The sequence below is a fragment of the Cephus cinctus genome, unplaced genomic scaffold (assembly GCF_000341935.2).
Source record: "Cephus cinctus unplaced genomic scaffold, Ccin1 Ccin1_scaffold0215, whole genome shotgun sequence".
Lineage (NCBI taxonomy): Eukaryota > Metazoa > Arthropoda > Insecta > Hymenoptera > Cephidae > Cephus > Cephus cinctus.
The window spans coordinates 2,649,004-2,667,361 of NW_014332933.1; the positions used below are offsets into that span (position 1 = coordinate 2,649,004).

General features: G+C 34.2%; 4 protein-coding genes across 16 annotated transcripts; 2 read left to right on the forward strand and 2 right to left on the reverse strand.

Moving 5' to 3' along the window:
* Positions 1–9: 9 nt before the first annotated feature.
* On the reverse strand, positions 10–6,126 carry LOC107265011 (venom acid phosphatase Acph-1). Of its 8 annotated transcripts, none has more exons than XM_015733932.2 (8): positions 4,922–5,063; positions 4,750–4,819; positions 1,573–3,555; positions 1,371–1,484; positions 1,084–1,297; positions 806–1,014; positions 390–725; positions 10–298 (listed from the first exon to the last, which is right to left on the reverse strand). In XM_015733932.2, the coding sequence occupies exons 3-8, from the start codon at positions 1,651–1,653 to the stop codon at positions 23–25; spliced, it is 1,230 nt and encodes a 409-aa protein (XP_015589418.1). In that variant the 5' UTR covers positions 1,654–3,555; positions 4,750–4,819; positions 4,922–5,063; the 3' UTR covers positions 10–22. The 8 variants fall into 8 exon arrangements, with proteins under 8 accessions (XP_015589418.1, XP_024938423.1, XP_015589416.1 ...); XM_025082655.1 differs by having other exon boundaries at positions 3,162–3,555; positions 4,750–4,834; XM_015733930.2 differs by having other exon boundaries at positions 4,750–4,834.
* On the forward strand, positions 5,042–9,950 carry LOC107265012 (venom acid phosphatase Acph-1). 4 transcript variants are annotated; one of them, XM_015733936.1, is made up of 7 exons: positions 5,042–5,410; positions 6,938–7,070; positions 7,146–7,256; positions 7,594–7,859; positions 7,960–8,243; positions 8,319–8,527; positions 8,605–9,950. In XM_015733936.1, the coding sequence occupies exons 2-7, from the start codon at positions 6,963–6,965 to the stop codon at positions 8,842–8,844; spliced, it is 1,218 nt and encodes a 405-aa protein (XP_015589422.1). In that variant the 5' UTR covers positions 5,042–5,410; positions 6,938–6,962; the 3' UTR covers positions 8,845–9,950. The 4 variants fall into 4 exon arrangements, with proteins under 4 accessions (XP_015589422.1, XP_024938426.1, XP_024938424.1 ...); XM_025082658.1 differs by lacking the exon at positions 5,042–5,410 and adding an exon at positions 6,667–6,798; XM_025082656.1 differs by lacking the exon at positions 5,042–5,410 and adding an exon at positions 6,696–6,840.
* A 499-nt stretch (positions 9,951–10,449) lies between these two features.
* On the forward strand, positions 10,450–12,417 carry LOC107265014 (venom acid phosphatase Acph-1-like). Of its 2 annotated transcripts, XM_015733939.2 has the most exons (6): positions 10,450–11,029; positions 11,145–11,320; positions 11,445–11,694; positions 11,775–11,901; positions 11,959–12,161; positions 12,249–12,417. In XM_015733939.2, exons 1-6 carry the CDS (start codon positions 10,838–10,840, stop codon positions 12,387–12,389), a joined length of 1,089 nt encoding a protein of 362 aa, XP_015589425.1. In that variant the 5' UTR covers positions 10,450–10,837; the 3' UTR covers positions 12,390–12,417. The 2 variants fall into 2 exon arrangements, with proteins under 2 accessions (XP_015589425.1, XP_015589424.1); XM_015733938.2 differs by having other exon boundaries at positions 11,775–12,161.
* Positions 12,418–12,546: 129 nt separating this feature from the next.
* Positions 12,547–14,897, reverse strand: LOC107265013 (venom acid phosphatase Acph-1). Of its 2 annotated transcripts, XM_015733937.2 has the most exons (7): positions 14,565–14,897; positions 14,246–14,350; positions 13,674–13,939; positions 13,427–13,583; positions 13,027–13,356; positions 12,729–12,935; positions 12,547–12,678 (listed from the first exon to the last, which is right to left on the reverse strand). In XM_015733937.2, exons 1-6 carry the CDS (start codon positions 14,658–14,660, stop codon positions 12,738–12,740), a joined length of 1,152 nt encoding a protein of 383 aa, XP_015589423.1. In that variant the 5' UTR covers positions 14,661–14,897; the 3' UTR covers positions 12,547–12,678; positions 12,729–12,737. The 2 variants fall into 2 exon arrangements, with proteins under 2 accessions (XP_015589423.1, XP_024938428.1); XM_025082660.1 differs by having other exon boundaries at positions 12,547–12,935.
* Between the last annotated feature and the right edge of the window lie 3,461 nt (positions 14,898–18,358).

The window sequence follows — 18,358 nt, forward strand, 5'->3', positions numbered from 1 at the left end:
CAAATTCAATAAGTTAATATCTTTACGGTTTATTGTAAGAATGAACAATATGAAAGCCGACGATGATCATAATAAAATGAAAATTGGAATTGAATAACGACGAACTATTTTCATTAATCGCGTCACTGGAAAATTCATCATCATCCCCAGTGACGTCCCAACCACAAAGGTTCTGTTCATTGAGAGACAAATAATCTTGATGTAAACGTGCAAACTGTATAACCTCATACAATATATCAGAAGTAGGTGGAAATGAGTAAGAAGCATTCCCTTTAATATCTCCAGAGTAAGTATTGATCTGAAAATAAATAATCAGAAAAATAATTAAATTCACGATGCTACCAGTGACATAGAATCGGATTAATCTAATGCAAACTAAAATGTACAACCTTTATCGCGTATACATTGTTTTCCGTATTTTTGTAGACCTCAAAGATAATTGCAGTGCCTTCCTGAGGTACATAAGGGATCCAGATATTCATAGCGTGCAAAAGACCAATTAAATTAATGTCATCACCACTGTACTGATAAATTTTTGTATTGTTATCTCCACTCATATAAGCAATGGTGTCTAAAATGATTTTTTTCAAGAGAACACCACCGTTCAGTTGTCGTTGTAAATTAGTTTTACCAAGTAATTCATAATCAACTTCCATCAAGGTCAACATGTGGCCATTAGGAAATATATCGTCGCTCCAGGCAGGAAGTGTAACGCTTCGCTTGACCTAAACAATATTAACAGATATTAATGATCTTGAGTAAGCACAGTAGTATCATTATTGAAAAGTAATAATAATAATAATACATTGGTCCGAAGAATTTTGTAAAGAGCAGCTACGTCCGAGATAGTTTCCACCGTAAATTTAGTCTCTTCGCGCAAATAGTTAAAAAGCTGTGACAAATTTTGGACAACGTATTCGGCTCGACTAGATTTATCGACTTTGTCCTTTTCCGTTATAAAGTTTGGACATAACCTTCCTAGCATCAAGGTATCATTCCATTTTTGTTCATAAGCTGTAAATACGAGATTGTAACTGGTATTAGTAGCTGCGATAAGAATTAATAGAAATTATTATATCATACAGATTGAAACCGGCTGCCAGTTCAGATCTTCCTTCCAACGTTGGATGCCAACTGGTGGCCAGAGAGCGGCGTTCACCAGAAGTGCAGAAATTTTCGAAAAACTGCTATCTGACGTTATTGTTTTTGATATAGTAGGCATATAAATATCGCCGAGGAATTCACCATACTTTTTACGTAAATAAATACCCAAATTATACATGATGAGTTTCTCTTTCTGAAATGATCGTAATTAATTTTTTACGCAATTATAATACATATATATATATATATACAATATTAAATCTTACATTAGTCATGTCCATAGTTTCATTAGTGTCCAAAATATAGCTAGGACTCTCCGAAGAACTGGTTATTGAATCATCCACTCTTATCACAGGAGTTGCAGGCTGATGCATATACACCTAAAATAAAGAATGATTTATAATTATTATAAAAATATGAAAATGTTAATATATTAATAAAATTGTATATCACGAATTGAATACTCACCACATGAATCATTTGCAATTCTTGTACAGCCAAAATGGTTGTTAAAGAGATAATGAGTACAATACCGACTTTAAAGAACATTATAACTATTAAGCGTTTAAACTTAGCTTTACAAAATCGCGCATAAATTGAAAAAAATAAATTTCATAAATTATGACAATGAAAAATAAAAGTACGTTTAGAACGGTCATTAAAATTTTATCTAACAATGAGCACAAATAATCGCAAATAATTAATTTCATATCTCAAATAACAGAATCCACTTTAAAACTTTTCTGTCTACTAAATTTCACAAATTTTCTAATAGCAGACTAGTCACGAGTAGTACAGCAGAGTTGTCACATAGCCCCTGTAGAGATATGGTTGTCTTATCAGTCTCTGAGCCACTGAATTGATATTACAAGTCGTACACGGATTTATTCATAATTAAGGCAGGAACAACCGTCGTACATCCGTTATGCAACACGTGACTATCTCTGTCACTTGAATATATTCTCTATTAAAACTCTATATAACCTCGTATACATTTTACTAACCATACATAATTTCAGCTACATAATATGCAGTGTAAAAAATGTCCAGTACAATTGCAGGAATCGATTAATTAATTTTAATTAATGAAATACTGCATAAAACATTCAGATACATTTTGCACTGCATAAGATTCTAAATGCTATTTACAATAATTACGCAGATACAGTGTTGTATAACTTTTTTATGCTATTCCTATGAGAGAAAAAAAAAGAAAATTATAATATTATTGTACAGATCATATGGAACCTATGGATCGTACAAAATTCAATTGTATTTATACAAAGAACCAAGTATACAATGACTGCATAATACAACGCGTCATATTCATGCACAATCAGCAAACTCTGCACACCTTGCAGTCGTGCAATTGATGATATAAATCAATGCGCACATGATGCGTCAGTGCAAATTAATTATGACAGTCGCCATGTAATTTCAAGTGGATTTAATGTTAGAGATTTAGTTACGCCGTGAACTTGTGTGATTTCCAGTAAAAATAACACCGAGGTCAACAGCAAAAACAGTATTGCAACGCCTGTACCAATGTTTTAATGAAGTTTGTACGCAACGGTGATTACTTTGTGATAAAAAGAAGCATAAGAAAGGATACATGGTGAAATGTCTTTAATTAGTCGCTAGGTACTTAAAAGCAAAATAAATGCGAAAACATAAAAATATCAGAGGTCGTCAGTGAGTATGTCATCGTATTTGTAATTATTATTAGTACACAGACAATATTCGTCATATAATGATCTGGAGAATGGGTCGAATTCCAGATTCGTTAAGAATCATTTAAGCAGCTTTGGCGCCATTGATAAAACTCTACATTGATATGCACATGTACATTTAAATTAAATATAACAATACAGCCGTGCGTAATACGGTTCTGTATACTTTCTTAGGTTGTCCATTTAATAATCTTCATTAATTTTCATCTATTCGAATTGATTGATTGTAAACTAGACTTATTATACATAGTGTAATTTCAGTTATTTATCATTCTTATTAATGGCTTTGCAAATGACACCTAGCTAAAGAAGAGTACTTGTATTTACCTAAGAACATTTTTTATTTTACTTTCGCACCGTTGATTGACCAATTATTTATTCCATGACAAAGTTAAAAACTGTTGACCAAGATAATTGAGTGTAGTACATAAGTCATGATTTTTAAATGAATTGGAGTTGATGACTTGGCGACTCTAATGACTGTCGTACTCATTACACGGAACGGTTGTCTTTTCAATGTTTTCTGTACGGTACGGGATTCCCTCCAGGTGAAATTTGACAATGTTTTTCCAATTAGATATTTTCGCCTTCGGGGAAAATTTCAATAACCGTTCCCATCAATTACGGTTTCCTTGTTCAGGAAGCACGTCATATCGCACTAACGTGCGTCATATCTTCTTGCTCGTATGAATATCATGAGACCATCACGTTTTGCTTCAGGCTGTAGATATGAAAATGAAAGAATAATTAGTTAATTACATTGGAACTATCCAAATGTATCTTATCAAATATACTCATGCAAGGTCAACGTGAATTTTCAATGGTGATAAATTTAATTATATAATCGATTCTCTCAGTTACGATATAACTTTTCCGGCTGATGATATGCTAATTATATTTAATTTGATTCGATCGATCATCTGTTACGGGATACCGGCGTTTCAATGCGACTCGTAGGAAAGTATAAAAAAAAATTCATTGATAGTAGTATTTCATTATGTAAAATATAATCAACTACTCAATGAATTCAATTGTTAGTGCATTGACACTCGTAAGTAAATATTGACATAGATATTTGGCAAGTTCGAACTAGCGATAGTGGTATTTCTCAGTATATTGTGTTTATATACCTATATATGGCAACTGTTTCGAAACGATTCAGTTCACTTTAATATATAACCAAGATTTCACAGAGTAATAATATATTTTACGTAGCTACATGCTGTCCGTGATTTCGTAACAAGCGGAGGTGCAGAGATAGTTTTTCTTCGATTGCACAAATATCGATTAAAGCTCATGTTTTATCATAAACTGTATATATGAATATACAAAATTAAATTTCATCGTCGATACGAAGTAGTGTATATCGTTGCTTTTCGTTAATAAAAACCAGTGTAAAAATAAAAATTAGCAAACACCGTGACCACGTTTTTCGATAATTTTAAGTTATCAAAGCCAAACTTTCTGTCGACGGGTGGTTCCGCGTTATAACACTGATTGTATGGCCTTCTTTTCGTTAGTTTACCCTACTACAACCAACATGAATAATAAACCCGACTCACGCATGTTTTATGTATTATATTATATGTCTAATCGTTTCAATTTGCATCAGGTCACCGAATGATTGATAATTTAACGTGAACGAACCATTATCACTAGTCGCTAAAGTTTTCACGCAACAACAGCAAGCAAACGTTATTACGATAATAATTACTAAAATTACAAGAGGCTTCATTTTGGCTTTTTGTATTACTATCACCACATGTTACGCCTAATTCCGAAGGAAGCACGTGACACATACGACAAGGAAAAAATCAGGAAATTCGAAAATTTCTATAATAAATGCTTAATATATTAATCATAATTGTAATCAGTTGTATAGGTATACAAATAAACAGCTGATAAATTGACTCACTCAAAATAGTTCGCCATAATTCACACAGGTGTCCAACACGTAAATCATCGCCACCATGAGTTCCAAAAATCTAGTCAAAACGTTCCTGAATGAAGAATTATTTATTGAAATATCTATTAACTAGGTTAAGTCGTTCCGAACATAACCAACCAGCCAATCTACTCCCACCTACCGGGAGTTAGTCCTGCCTGGTGAATGGGATGAATTTTCCTCCGAAGGAAACGAGTCGCAATGCGAAGCTGTCTGCTATCTTGTCTCTCCCGGTGCACTAGTTCAGTGTAGAATATATTTCATTGGTCGTTCCTCATAGAGACATCATTGGCCCACCGAGTGGCTGGCGGAACTTACGAATCTTGAAGATTTCAGTAGGGACTAGGAAGTCCCGTTTGGAATCCGAATTCATTCGCGAACCTCGTCATGCTGTAACACTTCCTGTCATACTGACAGTCACCGAGTCAGTTTACAAGACTGTCAAGGAGGGTGTCTAGTAGGGGCTGGGACACGAGGAGGTCTGATAAGGTCCCCTATAATATTCACGAGCGTCGCCAGAACTGACCAAACTGTCATCGAGACACTAGTCGGGCCACTTCGACGGTCTTCGGTTTCCGATCTTTCATTCCTCACCGGAAATCGATTTTGTCTTCTTCTTTCAGTCTCTTCGGTGAGTACTTCACGTTTATCAGATGATTCGATTGTATTTACACTAATAATATCACAGTAGAGTACCTTGTGTCGGTAATATGTTAGATCATTAAGTATGAAATGTTCGATTACCTCAAGTACTTTCATTTCGAAATGGGACATTTTATACTTAATGATTCAATATTTTCATAGTACATATTATGACTTGGGCATTGCGTACAGTGACGTTTGAAACTTATTTACACCCTCAAAAAATTAATATCGACGGTTTGGAAATATTTTATTGCTCGAAGCAGCTACGTCTTTGGAGCGTAGGATCGTGCAATTTTATTTTGTGCTTATTAATGTTTTTATCTTAGAAGCTTTTACGAGTCAAGGTGTTTGATTTTCAATTTTATTTAATGATACGAACACAGAGTTACGAAGAGGAGATCTTTACGAGGCTATTATTTATATTTATTAGCACTATACTAACCAGTTGATATAGTTACTACTTTACGTAGAGTTGAAAGTACTCACGATTTTACGGTAGTCATTTTATTTTATTACTTGACATAAAAAGTATGGCACGTAATATTCTTTTTTGCTCTACGTTTCATAACTGGTGGAAATACTTGTGAGTTCGTAAACCACATTTTTTATTCGTTATAATAAAAGTGTCAGTACTTATAAGACGTTACGGTCGATGAGGGATTTAAAAATGTTTTAAATTCCTACGTCTTATCACTCAATCGTTACTCGTATATTTTATGATTTACAAAACTATAGTCATTACTCATAACAGATTCGAGAATCTTACTGGTAAATGGGATTGCGCAAGATATCAGCTGTTTTTAATTTCACGGTCAAATATAAAAGTCGCCTCGGCGAAATTGATATCGGAATAATTGATACGGTATGGTGCGAGTATTGCGTTGCCTTTTATACGTAATCCAAATTTATGATTTAATAAAAAGCTGCAGATTGTACGTCGTACAATTTATTAAAGAATTATCGTATTTTCCATCTATTGCACAACAGGGTAATTTAATTGCACTTTTATGTGGCTTTGATGAAAGATTGTTGTTCATCGTACACTTTATACCAATTATTGTAACTTATAGATTCTCTGGTACAGCTACATTAGTGGATGCTGGATTGCGATGATACTTTGAACGACTGATGAATTTTTTTTCAATTTTTTTTTTATCTGAAGCAACTTCCTACTCTAATGCTTCCGGCAAAATTTGTTATCGGATAAGCGTTCCACATAGAATGAATTTGCATGCGATAAGCTTTAGCACAAAAACAATAGCCATACTGGGTAACAGCTAAATTATACTTCGCGAGGTCGAATTGACTAATTTTTGAAAACTTGAAGTACAAGAAAATTTTTTAGCAAATTTATCACACTCAAATACCCTGTTGGTATAATATTTTCTAACTCGTCGTAATTGGTAGTAATTAAGAGTAAGATACTTAGGGGAGAGTTGAACGTGTTCGATGAGAGTGATTTTTAATTTTCAAATTCTGATAATATACGAATATTGATTTTTCAAAATTTCAGAATTCGTGGGACGACTGTATCAGACATGATGTTGACGAGTAACAATCTCCTTGGTTCTCGGTCAATTATTCTAGTCGTTAGCTTAATCACAACCGTCATAGCAATCGAGCCAGAGCTTCGACTCGTCAGCGTGGTAAGTCCAATAATCACAATTAACAATGTAAAATTGATCAATCAATATTCTATTTATTATATAACAAATCCGCAGGTATTTAGACACGGTGATCGAGCACCCGATAACAATGGTTTAGAAATGTATCCTAAAGATCCATACGTCAACTGTACCTTCTATCCCATGGGTCTAGGACAATTGACTAATGTGAGTAAAACTATAAAAAGATTGTACAATCAATGAATCAATTTTCGAAAATCATTAAAGCGTCTTCCTAATTATCATGGAACATCAGATGCATATAAATATTGCCAAGTACAAGATAAATACGAAAATTTCCAAAGATTTCTTTCAACTTTTTCTAATTCATAATTCAAGGTGACAAAACAAACAATGCTTTTATAATTTAGTGCAGTTTATTGAAAAATTTTCATTTATATGGCTCCATAAAAATACATTGTTCGCGTACATCTTGTCCAGCATTGAAGTCTTCTCTGGAAGCAATAGAAAAAACCTAGAAACTAGAATGTATTTCAATTTTCAGAATGGAAAACGGCGGGAATTCAGTTTGGGTGAAGTTTTAAGACTTCGATATTCGAAGTTCCTTGGTTCCACCTACATACCCTCGGCTATTAAAGCTCGTAGTACGGATTACGACAGGACTAAAATGTCTTTGCAGTTGGTACTTAGTAGTTTATATCCACCGGAAGGTATTCAGAAGTGGAATAACGAATTACCATGGCAACCAATACCATTTTCTTATGTAGTCGAGGAGTTCGATAATCTTCTTGTACCTGAGGAATGTCCGCTGTAATCAATGAAAATAATATATAATGCATGCGATATATGACTAAAACGCGAAAGAAAGAAATAATTCGAATTTTCTTTCAAACTGATTTTATTTCCTCAGGTATTTGGCGGAATACGAAAGGGTGAAGAAGACACCAGAAGTAAGAAAGAAGGTTTCCGTTTTTGATGATTTAATGAAAAACTTGACATTATTGACCGGAAAAAAGATTAGCAACTCTGTAGATCTTTATTACCTCTATCATACTTTCATGGCTGAATCTTCAATGGATCTTACACTACCAGATTGGGCGAATGATATTTTCCCCCATGGAGATCTTTTCGATGGCACTGTTCTTGAGTATGATATTATTAGTTATAACACAGCATTGAAGAGGCTCAATGGAGGTGAGAATAATTTTTTAAAAAATTTTCATAAAAAATCTTAGGATTCTTTTTGATAAATAATTTATTACTTGACAGGAATGCTCGTGCGCAAGATCAGTGAAGATATGGCCGCTTCCGCTGATGGCAGTCTTGAGAAAGGTCGCAAGATATTTTTATATAGTGGGCACGAAACAAATATCGCTGCTGTTCAACAGACACTTGGTGTTTATTTACCTCATGTTCCTGAATACTCTAGTGCCCAAATATTCGAGCTTTTAGAGCTTAATAGTACCTATTACGTTAGGGTACGTCCGAAAATAGTCTGTACAGTGTCAGTATTATGCAATTAATCAAATACTCATTATATCTTTTTGTTAAACAGATTTTATATTATACTGGTATTCCGTCATCATTAAAAGAGCAAACAATTCCGGGATGCGATGTACTTTGCCCGTTGGATACGTACTTGGAATTGTTATCTGACGTGATACCTTCTGATAAGGAACTGATATGCAAGAAAGCAAAAGTGATTGATCCTACACAAGGAACCAGTGGAAAAAATGGATTTTTTGAAAATTTAATTAAAATTATTACTCAAAAAATTTGGCCGTCACAGTCGTAGCGAGAAAGATATCGAGTTTTCATTGATAAATAATTATGGGGAAAAGCTGTAGCTTGTGAAGTCCATTAATTGTTTCAAATACGTAAACAAAATGGACGTTTGCTCGAAAGCATTTTCTCAGGTACTACAGGACATTATGGCATTAACGATAACTAAGATATTATTCATAAAAAGGATTTACGTGCAAATTCATAATTTTGCACGTTGTCAGTTTTACTAGTTCGTTGACGAGAATTCCAGGGGACTTGCAACGAGTAAGAGAAAGAAACAGTACATTAATTTAAGCTGCCATTAATGAATGCAGGATAAATATGAAATAATGTAAAATTTAGAGATGCGTGATTAAGATTAGAAATTTATATAATACTATTTTATCTGTAGATATTAGCAAGCTTTTGTGTCCCATAGGTGAAACAATTATTGCAGGCTTAAAATATCATATTTCGGAATACAGATTTATCAAAGTAATTATCAGAACAGATGATAATTACTGACTGCACCGATTATAATTGCAGACCCAAAGATTAAATATTATTATCGATTATAGATTTTAAAAGAAAATTAATATTATTTCAAATGTGAACGAAGTCCACGGTTAAATAATGACACTTTGATAATGCATTTACTTTTTCTTCGTGCTCGTCAAGCTACTGCAGGCCGTACAAAGTGCTTCTTTTGTTACTCAGTATTCATTTATTAGGATGTAGTACAATAATAATCATAGGAAAAGAACTTAATTTATTTTTACATATTTAACTTATAAGTATTGTATTTCTCCCTATTTTTTATCAGAGAAATTTCTTGTTGTTAAAAAAAAATTAAATTTTATCAATGTTAAATACATACAATAGAAAATTAAGGCAATACTAGAATCAGTTAATTATTTGTCATCAAAGAAAGTCAATGCTATTTAACTTAAATATAATTACCATTCATACATAAACACACTCTCACATTATAATTGACTACTTCACTATAGATTAGTAATATAAAATTTCTGACACTTGACAGTTATAAAAGAGTTATATAAGGACATTCCAAAATTCAAACGACCGCTTTAATTCATGGATAAATACCATAAAACATAATAAACCAAAATATACATATATAAGTTTCATCTTATCTTTTTTTTTTGTATGCTTGAAGTCAGGTTTTCTTGTTGAATGTCGTCTAATTGTAAACAGGGTGTGCGTTATAAAACGCACTGGATTAATACACGGCATTCCTTGACAAATTTTGAGGAATACCTTTTTTTGCATTTGTTATTTCATATATATATATATAAATTTCGAGATAATCAAAATTGAAGGTGCAGTAATATGACTCATGAAAACGCGCTTAGACGAATAGCGGTTACCTCACGAGTAGCTTAGCTCCAATACATATCTTATTCCTTGAAACACTCGAGAACGAAAGGGACGAGTATTATAAAGCTACTCAATATCTGAACTGAAGAAAGGAAACTATGAAGGCAAAGGAAAGAGGCTCAGTAGTACCACTGGTGTCAAAGATTATAACCCTCTGAATCCCTCGACCGATAACACTCGTTACATTATGCATATACCTATTCCACGTTTTGCGCACGCAGAAATAAAAGAAAGCGTGATGATTAAACTAACACAGTCCCACTTTTGTATCCCACTATAAACTTCATTTTACATCACTCATCCCTTATAAACGTTGATAATAAAAAAAAAAGTAACAATAATAATATTACACATGACAAGTATCTATTAGCATTAAATTGGACTTACAAAGATTTAAAGTCAAATTAGTTCGTTTGTTCTGGTAATGACTGTATATAATACGTAACAAAGATTTCAGAATAAATACTCGAAGCAGAAGACTAGTCCGAAACTATTATAGTTCAGTTTGTAACCGTACGTCGAACCGTCTACAGTGATAAGTGTTAAGATTGATTTCTCTTTTTTTATTTAATGATAGAATATTGTACATATGCGTGGTAATAAATTAGAGTTCCCGTTTAACAATTATGAATGCCCAAGGAATGCAGATTTTGAATATTGTACTATTAATCGGAGTTTGCAATGCGGACTTGAAACTTCTTCAAGTAACATTTCGACATGGAGATAGAACGACCGTTGCCGAGTCCCAAGTTTATTATCCTAACGATCCCTATATTAATAAAACATATTGGCCTGAAGGTTACGGAGGACTTATAAACGTAATAAATTTAAGGATTATTTTTTGTTAAAAATCTCATCGCTTGTAGTCAATTGCACGCGACAATAATTACCATCTTTTCTAATAAATGTTAATACTAAAATTTGACTTTGCAGCAAGGAAAAGACAGGGCTTACCGGTTGGGATTATTCTTGAAAAAAAATTATGGCGCCTGGCTTGGTTCTGTTTATGCTGACAGTCTATTCTATTTCCGGTCCAGTGATATATCCAGGACTAAAATGACAGCGGAACTTGTTGCTGCTGCACTTTTCCCACCGATCGATATCCAAAGGTCCAGTGTAAAAGTTATTCATACATTTTCGGTCACCGCCCATTGGTCACTGAACTGTTTGTTCACTATTGAAAGGTTAACTAGAGAAGTATGTACACTATTAAGGAGCCTGCCTGTATTGCAGATGGAATCAAAAACTGAACTGGCAACCTATACCTATTTGGAATGTTCCTTTGATTCAAGATATTTTATTTCTCGGGCAATTCCTCTGTGAGAAAGTCGCTATTTTAAGGAAGGAAATCGAAACGTCCGATCCTTATTTGCTCAAGAGACAAAAAGAATTGGCTGGTTTCTTTGAGTACGTTAGTGAGCATGTTGGCATAAATGTTACTCAACAAACAAGCTACTATATATACATGCACCTTTATTCTCAGGTATTAAGTGAATGATTTGAAAAAATTTAATGAATAACAAATTTCCTCATAACTTAAATTTTGTTTTCAATTAAAATCAGTATACAATGGGATATAGAATGCCTGAATGGACAAAGGACATATTTCCTTTTGGACAGTTCGAAGATGTTGCTGGATATGATTATGTTATACAATCTTATACGAAGGAAATGCAAAAATATAATGGAGGTATGTATTTTTTGAGTAAACAAATTTTTGTATTTATTCTTACCTCTCAATACACAGGGGTCTGGATTAGGGAATGGTTGCGCAATGTCGACAATTATATCAACGGCACGGCAACCTATCGTGCATTATTCTATAGCGGACACGAGATTAATATTGCGGGAATTTTGAATTCCTTGAATGTCTTCATTCCTCACGTACCGGAATTTGCAAGCTCCGTTATATTAGAGCTTCACAAGTATGGCGAGGAATATTTTGTCAGGGTATAAGTTATTCGTTATTATATATTATAAATGTTAATGCATTTGCAATTAAGGTAGTTAATTAATATATGTAAATAAAAATTACAGGCATTACACAAAAATCTGGATACTGCAGTGGAACTGAAAATTCCAGGTTGTAATGGAATCTACTGCCATCTTGATACCTTCAGAAATCTATTTGCTGATATCATACTGGAAAATCCACTCGAATCTTGTAGGAAGATGTAAATATATTTTTTAATTTTAATCAAGCAAACAAGCTTAACTGTCTTACAATAATGTATGTAACTAAAACATATTTCTATGTTTGCGACTTTCCAAAATACTTTTAGCAATTTCACTATTTTCTGCTTTGATACTCAGTGCATTAAAATACGCATACAACTGTGAGAGTATTGAACATTTATTGGAAATTGATAAATTGCATTGGAAAACACAAGTACGAGGTAATTTAAAAAGATATAATGTAGCAACAGTCGAAATAAACGATAGAATCATATAACCGCGCTTGTCGTAGCTGAGTCAATTATTAAAATAAATAACTCTTATTGTTTTATAATCAACAACCTAATTGACCTAATTAAAACTAATTTTCTCGTCGTAGAGATGTGCTAAGTCTTCATGACTAAGTTTGTCCAGGTGACAATTCAATTCTTTGTCCGACGGTAAAACGTCCTTTACGATATTCAGATATGTGTCTATGGGACATAAATAATCACAGTCACCAATTTTCAAAGGAATAATCTCCTCTGTAATACCGGTCCAAACGAACATCTGTGTAACAAATAAATTTACACAGTTTATAAAGTAAAATTGCGCAAGCCACGAAAAAAAGATTTCGAAAGAAATATCCTCAGTTACTCACCTTAACGAATACGTCACCCGTGGCGTTTTCTAATTTTTCAAAAATAACAGCCGTACCGTATACAGGCAATGCAGGCTTTGTTATATCGTGTGCTCTAAGAAAGGCCGCAATATTTACCTCGTGGCCACTGTAGAGATACAATTTTCTGTGACCACTACGCTTTCCTGTAACATTCATATTATCGACGAAGCGTCGAACCAAAGTGCCGCCATTTAATCTTTTTAAATGTTTGTCAAACGACAAAATTTTATACTCAAGCACAGTGACGTTTCCCATATCCTCAAATATTTTCTCCGTGCACCACTGGGGTAGTGTGAGATTCATACTTTTCTATGAATAAAATAATTTCGTATTAAGCGAATAGAAATGGCATCAAAGAAAAACTGCAACAGACACTTACTTGAGCCACTAACAAATTATATATCTCATAGACTTGAGTAGTAGTCGTAATGTTGAATCCAGTAGTCGTTGAGAGGAATTCGAAAAGTTCACTGTACTGAGCAATCAGAGAAATAACTGTTGGATTTCGTTTAATTTCACCAAGATGTTGTGTAAATCTGCAATAAAATTATAATTATTAAATATCGCACCTTTTTGTATTTATTTAAATAATCCAATGTTATATTCCAATTATTTCTCATACTCACTGAGTACATAAATGTGGCCTCATAAGTATATCCAAATTCTCGGGAGCATAATGGGTGGGTATAGGCAGCCATGGGAGATTTGGGTTCCAGTTCTGAAAGTTTTTCGCAGGATACAAACTAGACAGTACTAATTGCAAGGACATCTTAGTACGGTCGGAATCTGAGCTACGTCCGTAAATATCCTTAGGATAATAATAATCCCCAAGAAAATCGTTATAACGCGCTCTTAGCATCTCGCCAATACGAAACTCTCTTAGTTTTCCAATCTGAAAGAAAAATTCAAATCAATCATACAAGTGATAAGCGAGATGAAATATGTATGCCATATATATGCAAGGAGGATAATTCTACAGTTACATTTAAAAATGATTCTTCGAACTTATCGCAAATAACATGACGAGCTTCGTATGATACTTTTTTTTGATTCAGTAAAAAAAATTATTAATCCAAACATTCTATAATTAGCATATTTTTATCGCTCCTGCTCGAAATATATATAATGCTAACTTGAGTATGATAAAATTTGCCAATCCATAATCTTCGATTCGAATATAGAAAAATTATTGACTTACGTTGGTAAGTTGTCCAAGATCCCAAGGAAGATAATCCGATACCGAATGAGGATCATTGGGATACATTTCCTTTTTCAACGGTGCTCTTTCTCCATGTCTGAAAAGCTTTTAGAAAGAAAAAATTATTTAAAGGTCAAAAAAGCATAATTATAGAAAGTGCTAAAAAAATAAACAAACTAAATCCACATGACATTGCGTAACGTACAGTGTTAAAATTCCGAGGAAAAACAATAATTCACAGCACAAAGGTTTGAACGAAAAGTACAAAAATAAGTATAAATAGAAATTTTTGCAAAATTTATTTACCAAAAAAACTTACCACTTGCACTTGCTTCAATGTATGTGTGCACCGACCTATGTCTAAAACTGAGTATAAAAGAAGGCAAAGTGCAAAACTTCTAACGACCAATGACATTGCAAGTAACTCCAACTGTCAAGAGAGACTCAAGTTGAATAAACAGCCAACCACGTCTTCTTTCTTTTCTTTCTCCCAATCGAATTCGCGAATCGCCAGGAGACGAATAAGTTTCCCGCTATATAACAGTTCTTATGATCCTAGCGGTTCACGAATTTCAAACTGACTGAACGTCCAAGAGCAGTTACAGATGCTTTCAAATAACCAACGCTGCATGGTACTGTATCGTAGAGGTCAAGTCATTACTATTTGATCTTTTATTTGACCTTACTATGTCAAATATAAACGTTGATAATGTTAATATTTGTCAAGAACGATACATCACATCATATCTCATGTATTGGCGCCATGTCCTCCTGATGTACTCATGGCTGCTGATTTTCCTTTGTTTTCCATGCTCGCCTTTATTGAGTTAAATAGCTACAACACGTGATTAGCTAAGGATGATTGATAAAATATAGTTTTTTTTACAAATGTTCAATAATAATGTTAAAAAATTACTCACGCAAGAGGGTATGATGTCGAGTACAAAGTTTTCTATTTGAACCAACAGTCGTAGATGTGATTTCGTAACGTATAACGTATGATGATCTTGTTTGATTTCGGCAATGTGTAATCTTATTTCTATGACATCCAGAAGATGTATAATATAGATGACCAATTACTTTCTGTGTACCAGTCACGTCATATGGGCTATACGTCATGTTGCAAGTGTAGATATTTTTTTATGGAATTTCGTAACAGGCTTGTTTTATACTGATAAATTGTAGACGCGTTGTTAGGGATCAAAAATATTTAGTAAATATTGGTGAAAATTCTCTGTTATCGATATCCATAATCAAGTGTTCGATACGGGGGACTTTTTTACATAAAAATCCATATAAACTTGTCCCATGCACGTGCATTCTCAATAGCAACGGACTGTATTTAAATGAACTTTCGCAATGAGCAATTAATATTTACACTAAAGACTCAAACTTTATAATTATAATATGAAGAATCAATCTAAAAGTGACGTCATATATATATTACTAGACTGATCGGCTATCGGTACACCGACAAAAAGTCGTTGATAAAATCATTGGCTGAAGATAATTACACTAAACGCATTTCGTCTGTGTTCAATACCCTGCGTACTATACAAACGGTAATTGAAGAATGTGTCGTAAGATGGCAGCAGCTCTCGATCAATATTCAAATGAGTGGGGATAGTGACAGATATACGGTGTAATGTATCGGCTCGGAGCTTCATTATTCCGAGAGATCATTTTCTACGTCGCATTCTTGAATACCTGTGTCCTTCCATCCTTCTTTCTCCATGTTACTCACTGTGTCTCTCTCTATCTTCATCTTGTCATGTCTCTTCCGAGATTTATTGTTCACTCGGTCATCTTCTGAATTGTTCTCTCCTTTTCTACGTTTTTTACCTATTTAACCTATTAATTTCTACCACCGTGCAATATCTTCTCCACGATGTCACTTTGATACGACTGTCAATCCAGTAGTAAATATACCGGTCAAGGCTGTACAAGCGGTGAGGAGTCTCGGGCTGGTGATGGTATCCATTACGGCTTTCTCAATAGGAAAAAAAATGTCAATTTAAATTCGCTTCTGCCACTCCACTTGACATACAAGTGCACTTGCCACCACCTAGTAAATTCTAATCACCATCAATCTATAGATATACTTATCACCTAATAACATGGTCCATAGAATTTCCTGAAATCCAAGAATGTTTACAGGACTCATGAAAATCATAAAGGCTGGTAATCGCCTACATGAAAACACCCACATATTTTTAAGTCATAAATGAGCTTACGCATGCAGCCCACACATGATTGGTCTTGGAACACTTTTACATTATTTACTATATCTTTCCTGCTTACTACGTGGTTTCAATAGGGTCAGTAGTGATTTGGAATAGAAAATTCATATGAAATTACAAAAGATTGTCCTCACATCGTTCCTCGCTATTTGCTATACATTGCAAATTTATAATTATAATAATTTTACTTGTAAACAATCCTGGCACTCTCAATAGAACCAGAAGGTAGAAACGGGCAGCGCATGCATGACGTTCAGACAAATGACGTCAGCAACAGGTTATCCCCACGCAAGTGCTCAATGATGACGATGACGCAATCGTCAGAGCTGTCGGTTGACATTTCGAAAACAGAGAATTGTTCATCCACAGGAAATCCGACAAACAGTGTTAACTCTTCTGACTATCCACCACGAATAAGCCTTTTGTGGTAATTCTGACGTTTGCAGTACCATAATGATTCGACTATGTCAATGTCGGTTAGATAAATGACATAACCACCATAGTGATACCACATCTACTTTAATGGGCATATCATTATAATCTCTAAACCAATCCCTGATATATTTCCAGTAAAATGATTACAAATGTCTCGAAATATAATTAATCATTTTCTTCGAAATTATGTCTGATTTAATAATAATCCCGTTAAGTCATTACCATATACTCACTCTTGATTGTTATTCTTAGAATATATTCAAAATGGACGATCATTTCATACACTGTGAACCAACATCGCTATTTATTATATTATACAGTAAAATATACACGTATACCGGGTGTCTAGAAAGCTCCTCCTCCAAGTCAGGTAAAGAAATTCGAAAACAGTTCGCAAGGAGAATCTCCTCGGTGAATTCAAATCTCCAAGCGGTTTCGTTCGACAGAATCGTGAGTCGCACTGTTATGCGAATGGTCTCATGAATATACGTATAATACGGTACACATTCATAATTGGATTCGTAGATGTAACAAGGTATATGTAAGCGAACTGCCATTACCGTTCTGAACTATCGTGTTACAAGTTAGTATAAAGTACCGACGCTCAAACGTGACCGGTAAGTCATTCGTCGTACAATCATTTTGCGCCATGTATGGTTTTGTACGTGCGCCAAGCACGTGGCACGATTATTACAAAATGACGTTACGTGCTACCAACTGTATCAAAAGAATAATAAAATTACACCGTATCATATATAATTCTTAAAATGACTACAAGAAACCGGACATAACCAAGAAATAAAATTTGTAAAAATCAAATCCAACTTACTTCCGTCGTACGTTCTATAATCAGTGTGTAGACTTTCGTGAGAGACTACTAGAGTCAGCTTAAAAGACATACCGAGAAAGGAAATCGAGTAGGTCGTCAATGACGATACGAATGGCGCGAACAAGAGTTCCTTATATGTACGTAGTTGTCCCTGAGACAAGTCGCTTGCTGGTCCATATCCTCTCCAGGGATACTTCGTGCTTTCTGTAATAATACGGCATATCTCGACAATGTGTTATACGGAGGTAATACAATCCTTACGATAATTCACGACCTAGTGCATCATATGTTCTCAGTATTTCGCATGGCCGAGTGCTGTATTGCGTTATGGGTTCACGCGAAAAACCTCGACTCAGGATCTGAATGCGGAGTGCGGTGGCGTAGGCGTTAGTTAAAAGACGTGCCCACATATGAGAGAGGTACCGAGAGAGATGGATTACATATGCACGTGAGAGAAAGAGACAGAGTGAAAAGAGTGTAAGAGAGAAAAATTCAAGAGTGGTTCTCATGTGTACGTGATAGCGAACGATCGCTCGATTGGATTAGTAAGCGTGTAAAATTATATGAGTGTCAGATCGTATATGAATACATATGTGAAGATTTGAGATT

Bases quoted from the DNA above. Each gene is read 5' to 3' on its own strand.
- LOC107265011 (XM_025082654.1), bottom strand. From the start codon at position 1,653: ATGTTCTTTAAAGTCGGTATTGTACTCATTATCTCTTTAACAACCATT. The intron at 1,015-1,083 runs GTATGATATAAT...TCGTATTTACAG, and splicing joins CTGGCAGCCGGTTTCAATCT to CTTATGAACAAAAATGGAAT. The intron at 299-389 runs GTTGTACATTTT...ATTTATTTTCAG, and splicing joins ACAATGTATACGCGATAAAG to ATCAATACTTACTCTGGAGA.
- LOC107265012 (XM_015733936.1), top strand. From the start codon at position 6,963: ATGATGTTGACGAGTAACAATCTCCTTGGTTCTCGGTCAATTATTCTA. The intron at 8,244-8,318 runs GTGAGAATAATT...ATTACTTGACAG, and splicing joins ATTGAAGAGGCTCAATGGAG to GAATGCTCGTGCGCAAGATC. The intron at 8,528-8,604 runs GTACGTCCGAAA...TTTGTTAAACAG, and splicing joins ATAGTACCTATTACGTTAGG to ATTTTATATTATACTGGTAT.
- LOC107265014 (XM_015733938.2), top strand. From the start codon at position 10,838: ATGAATGCCCAAGGAATGCAGATTTTGAATATTGTACTATTAATCGGA. The intron at 11,321-11,444 runs GTCCAGTGTAAA...CCTGTATTGCAG, and splicing joins CCACCGATCGATATCCAAAG to ATGGAATCAAAAACTGAACT. The intron at 11,695-11,774 runs GTATTAAGTGAA...AATTAAAATCAG, and splicing joins ACATGCACCTTTATTCTCAG to TATACAATGGGATATAGAAT.
- LOC107265013 (XM_015733937.2), bottom strand. From the start codon at position 14,660: ATGTCATTGGTCGTTAGAAGTTTTGCACTTTGCCTTCTTTTATACTCA. The intron at 13,940-14,245 runs GTAAGTCAATAA...TTTTTCTTTCAG, and splicing joins ATCTTGGACAACTTACCAAC to ATTGGAAAACTAAGAGAGTT. The intron at 12,936-13,026 runs GTGAGTAACTGA...TTTGTTACACAG, and splicing joins CGGGTGACGTATTCGTTAAG to ATGTTCGTTTGGACCGGTAT.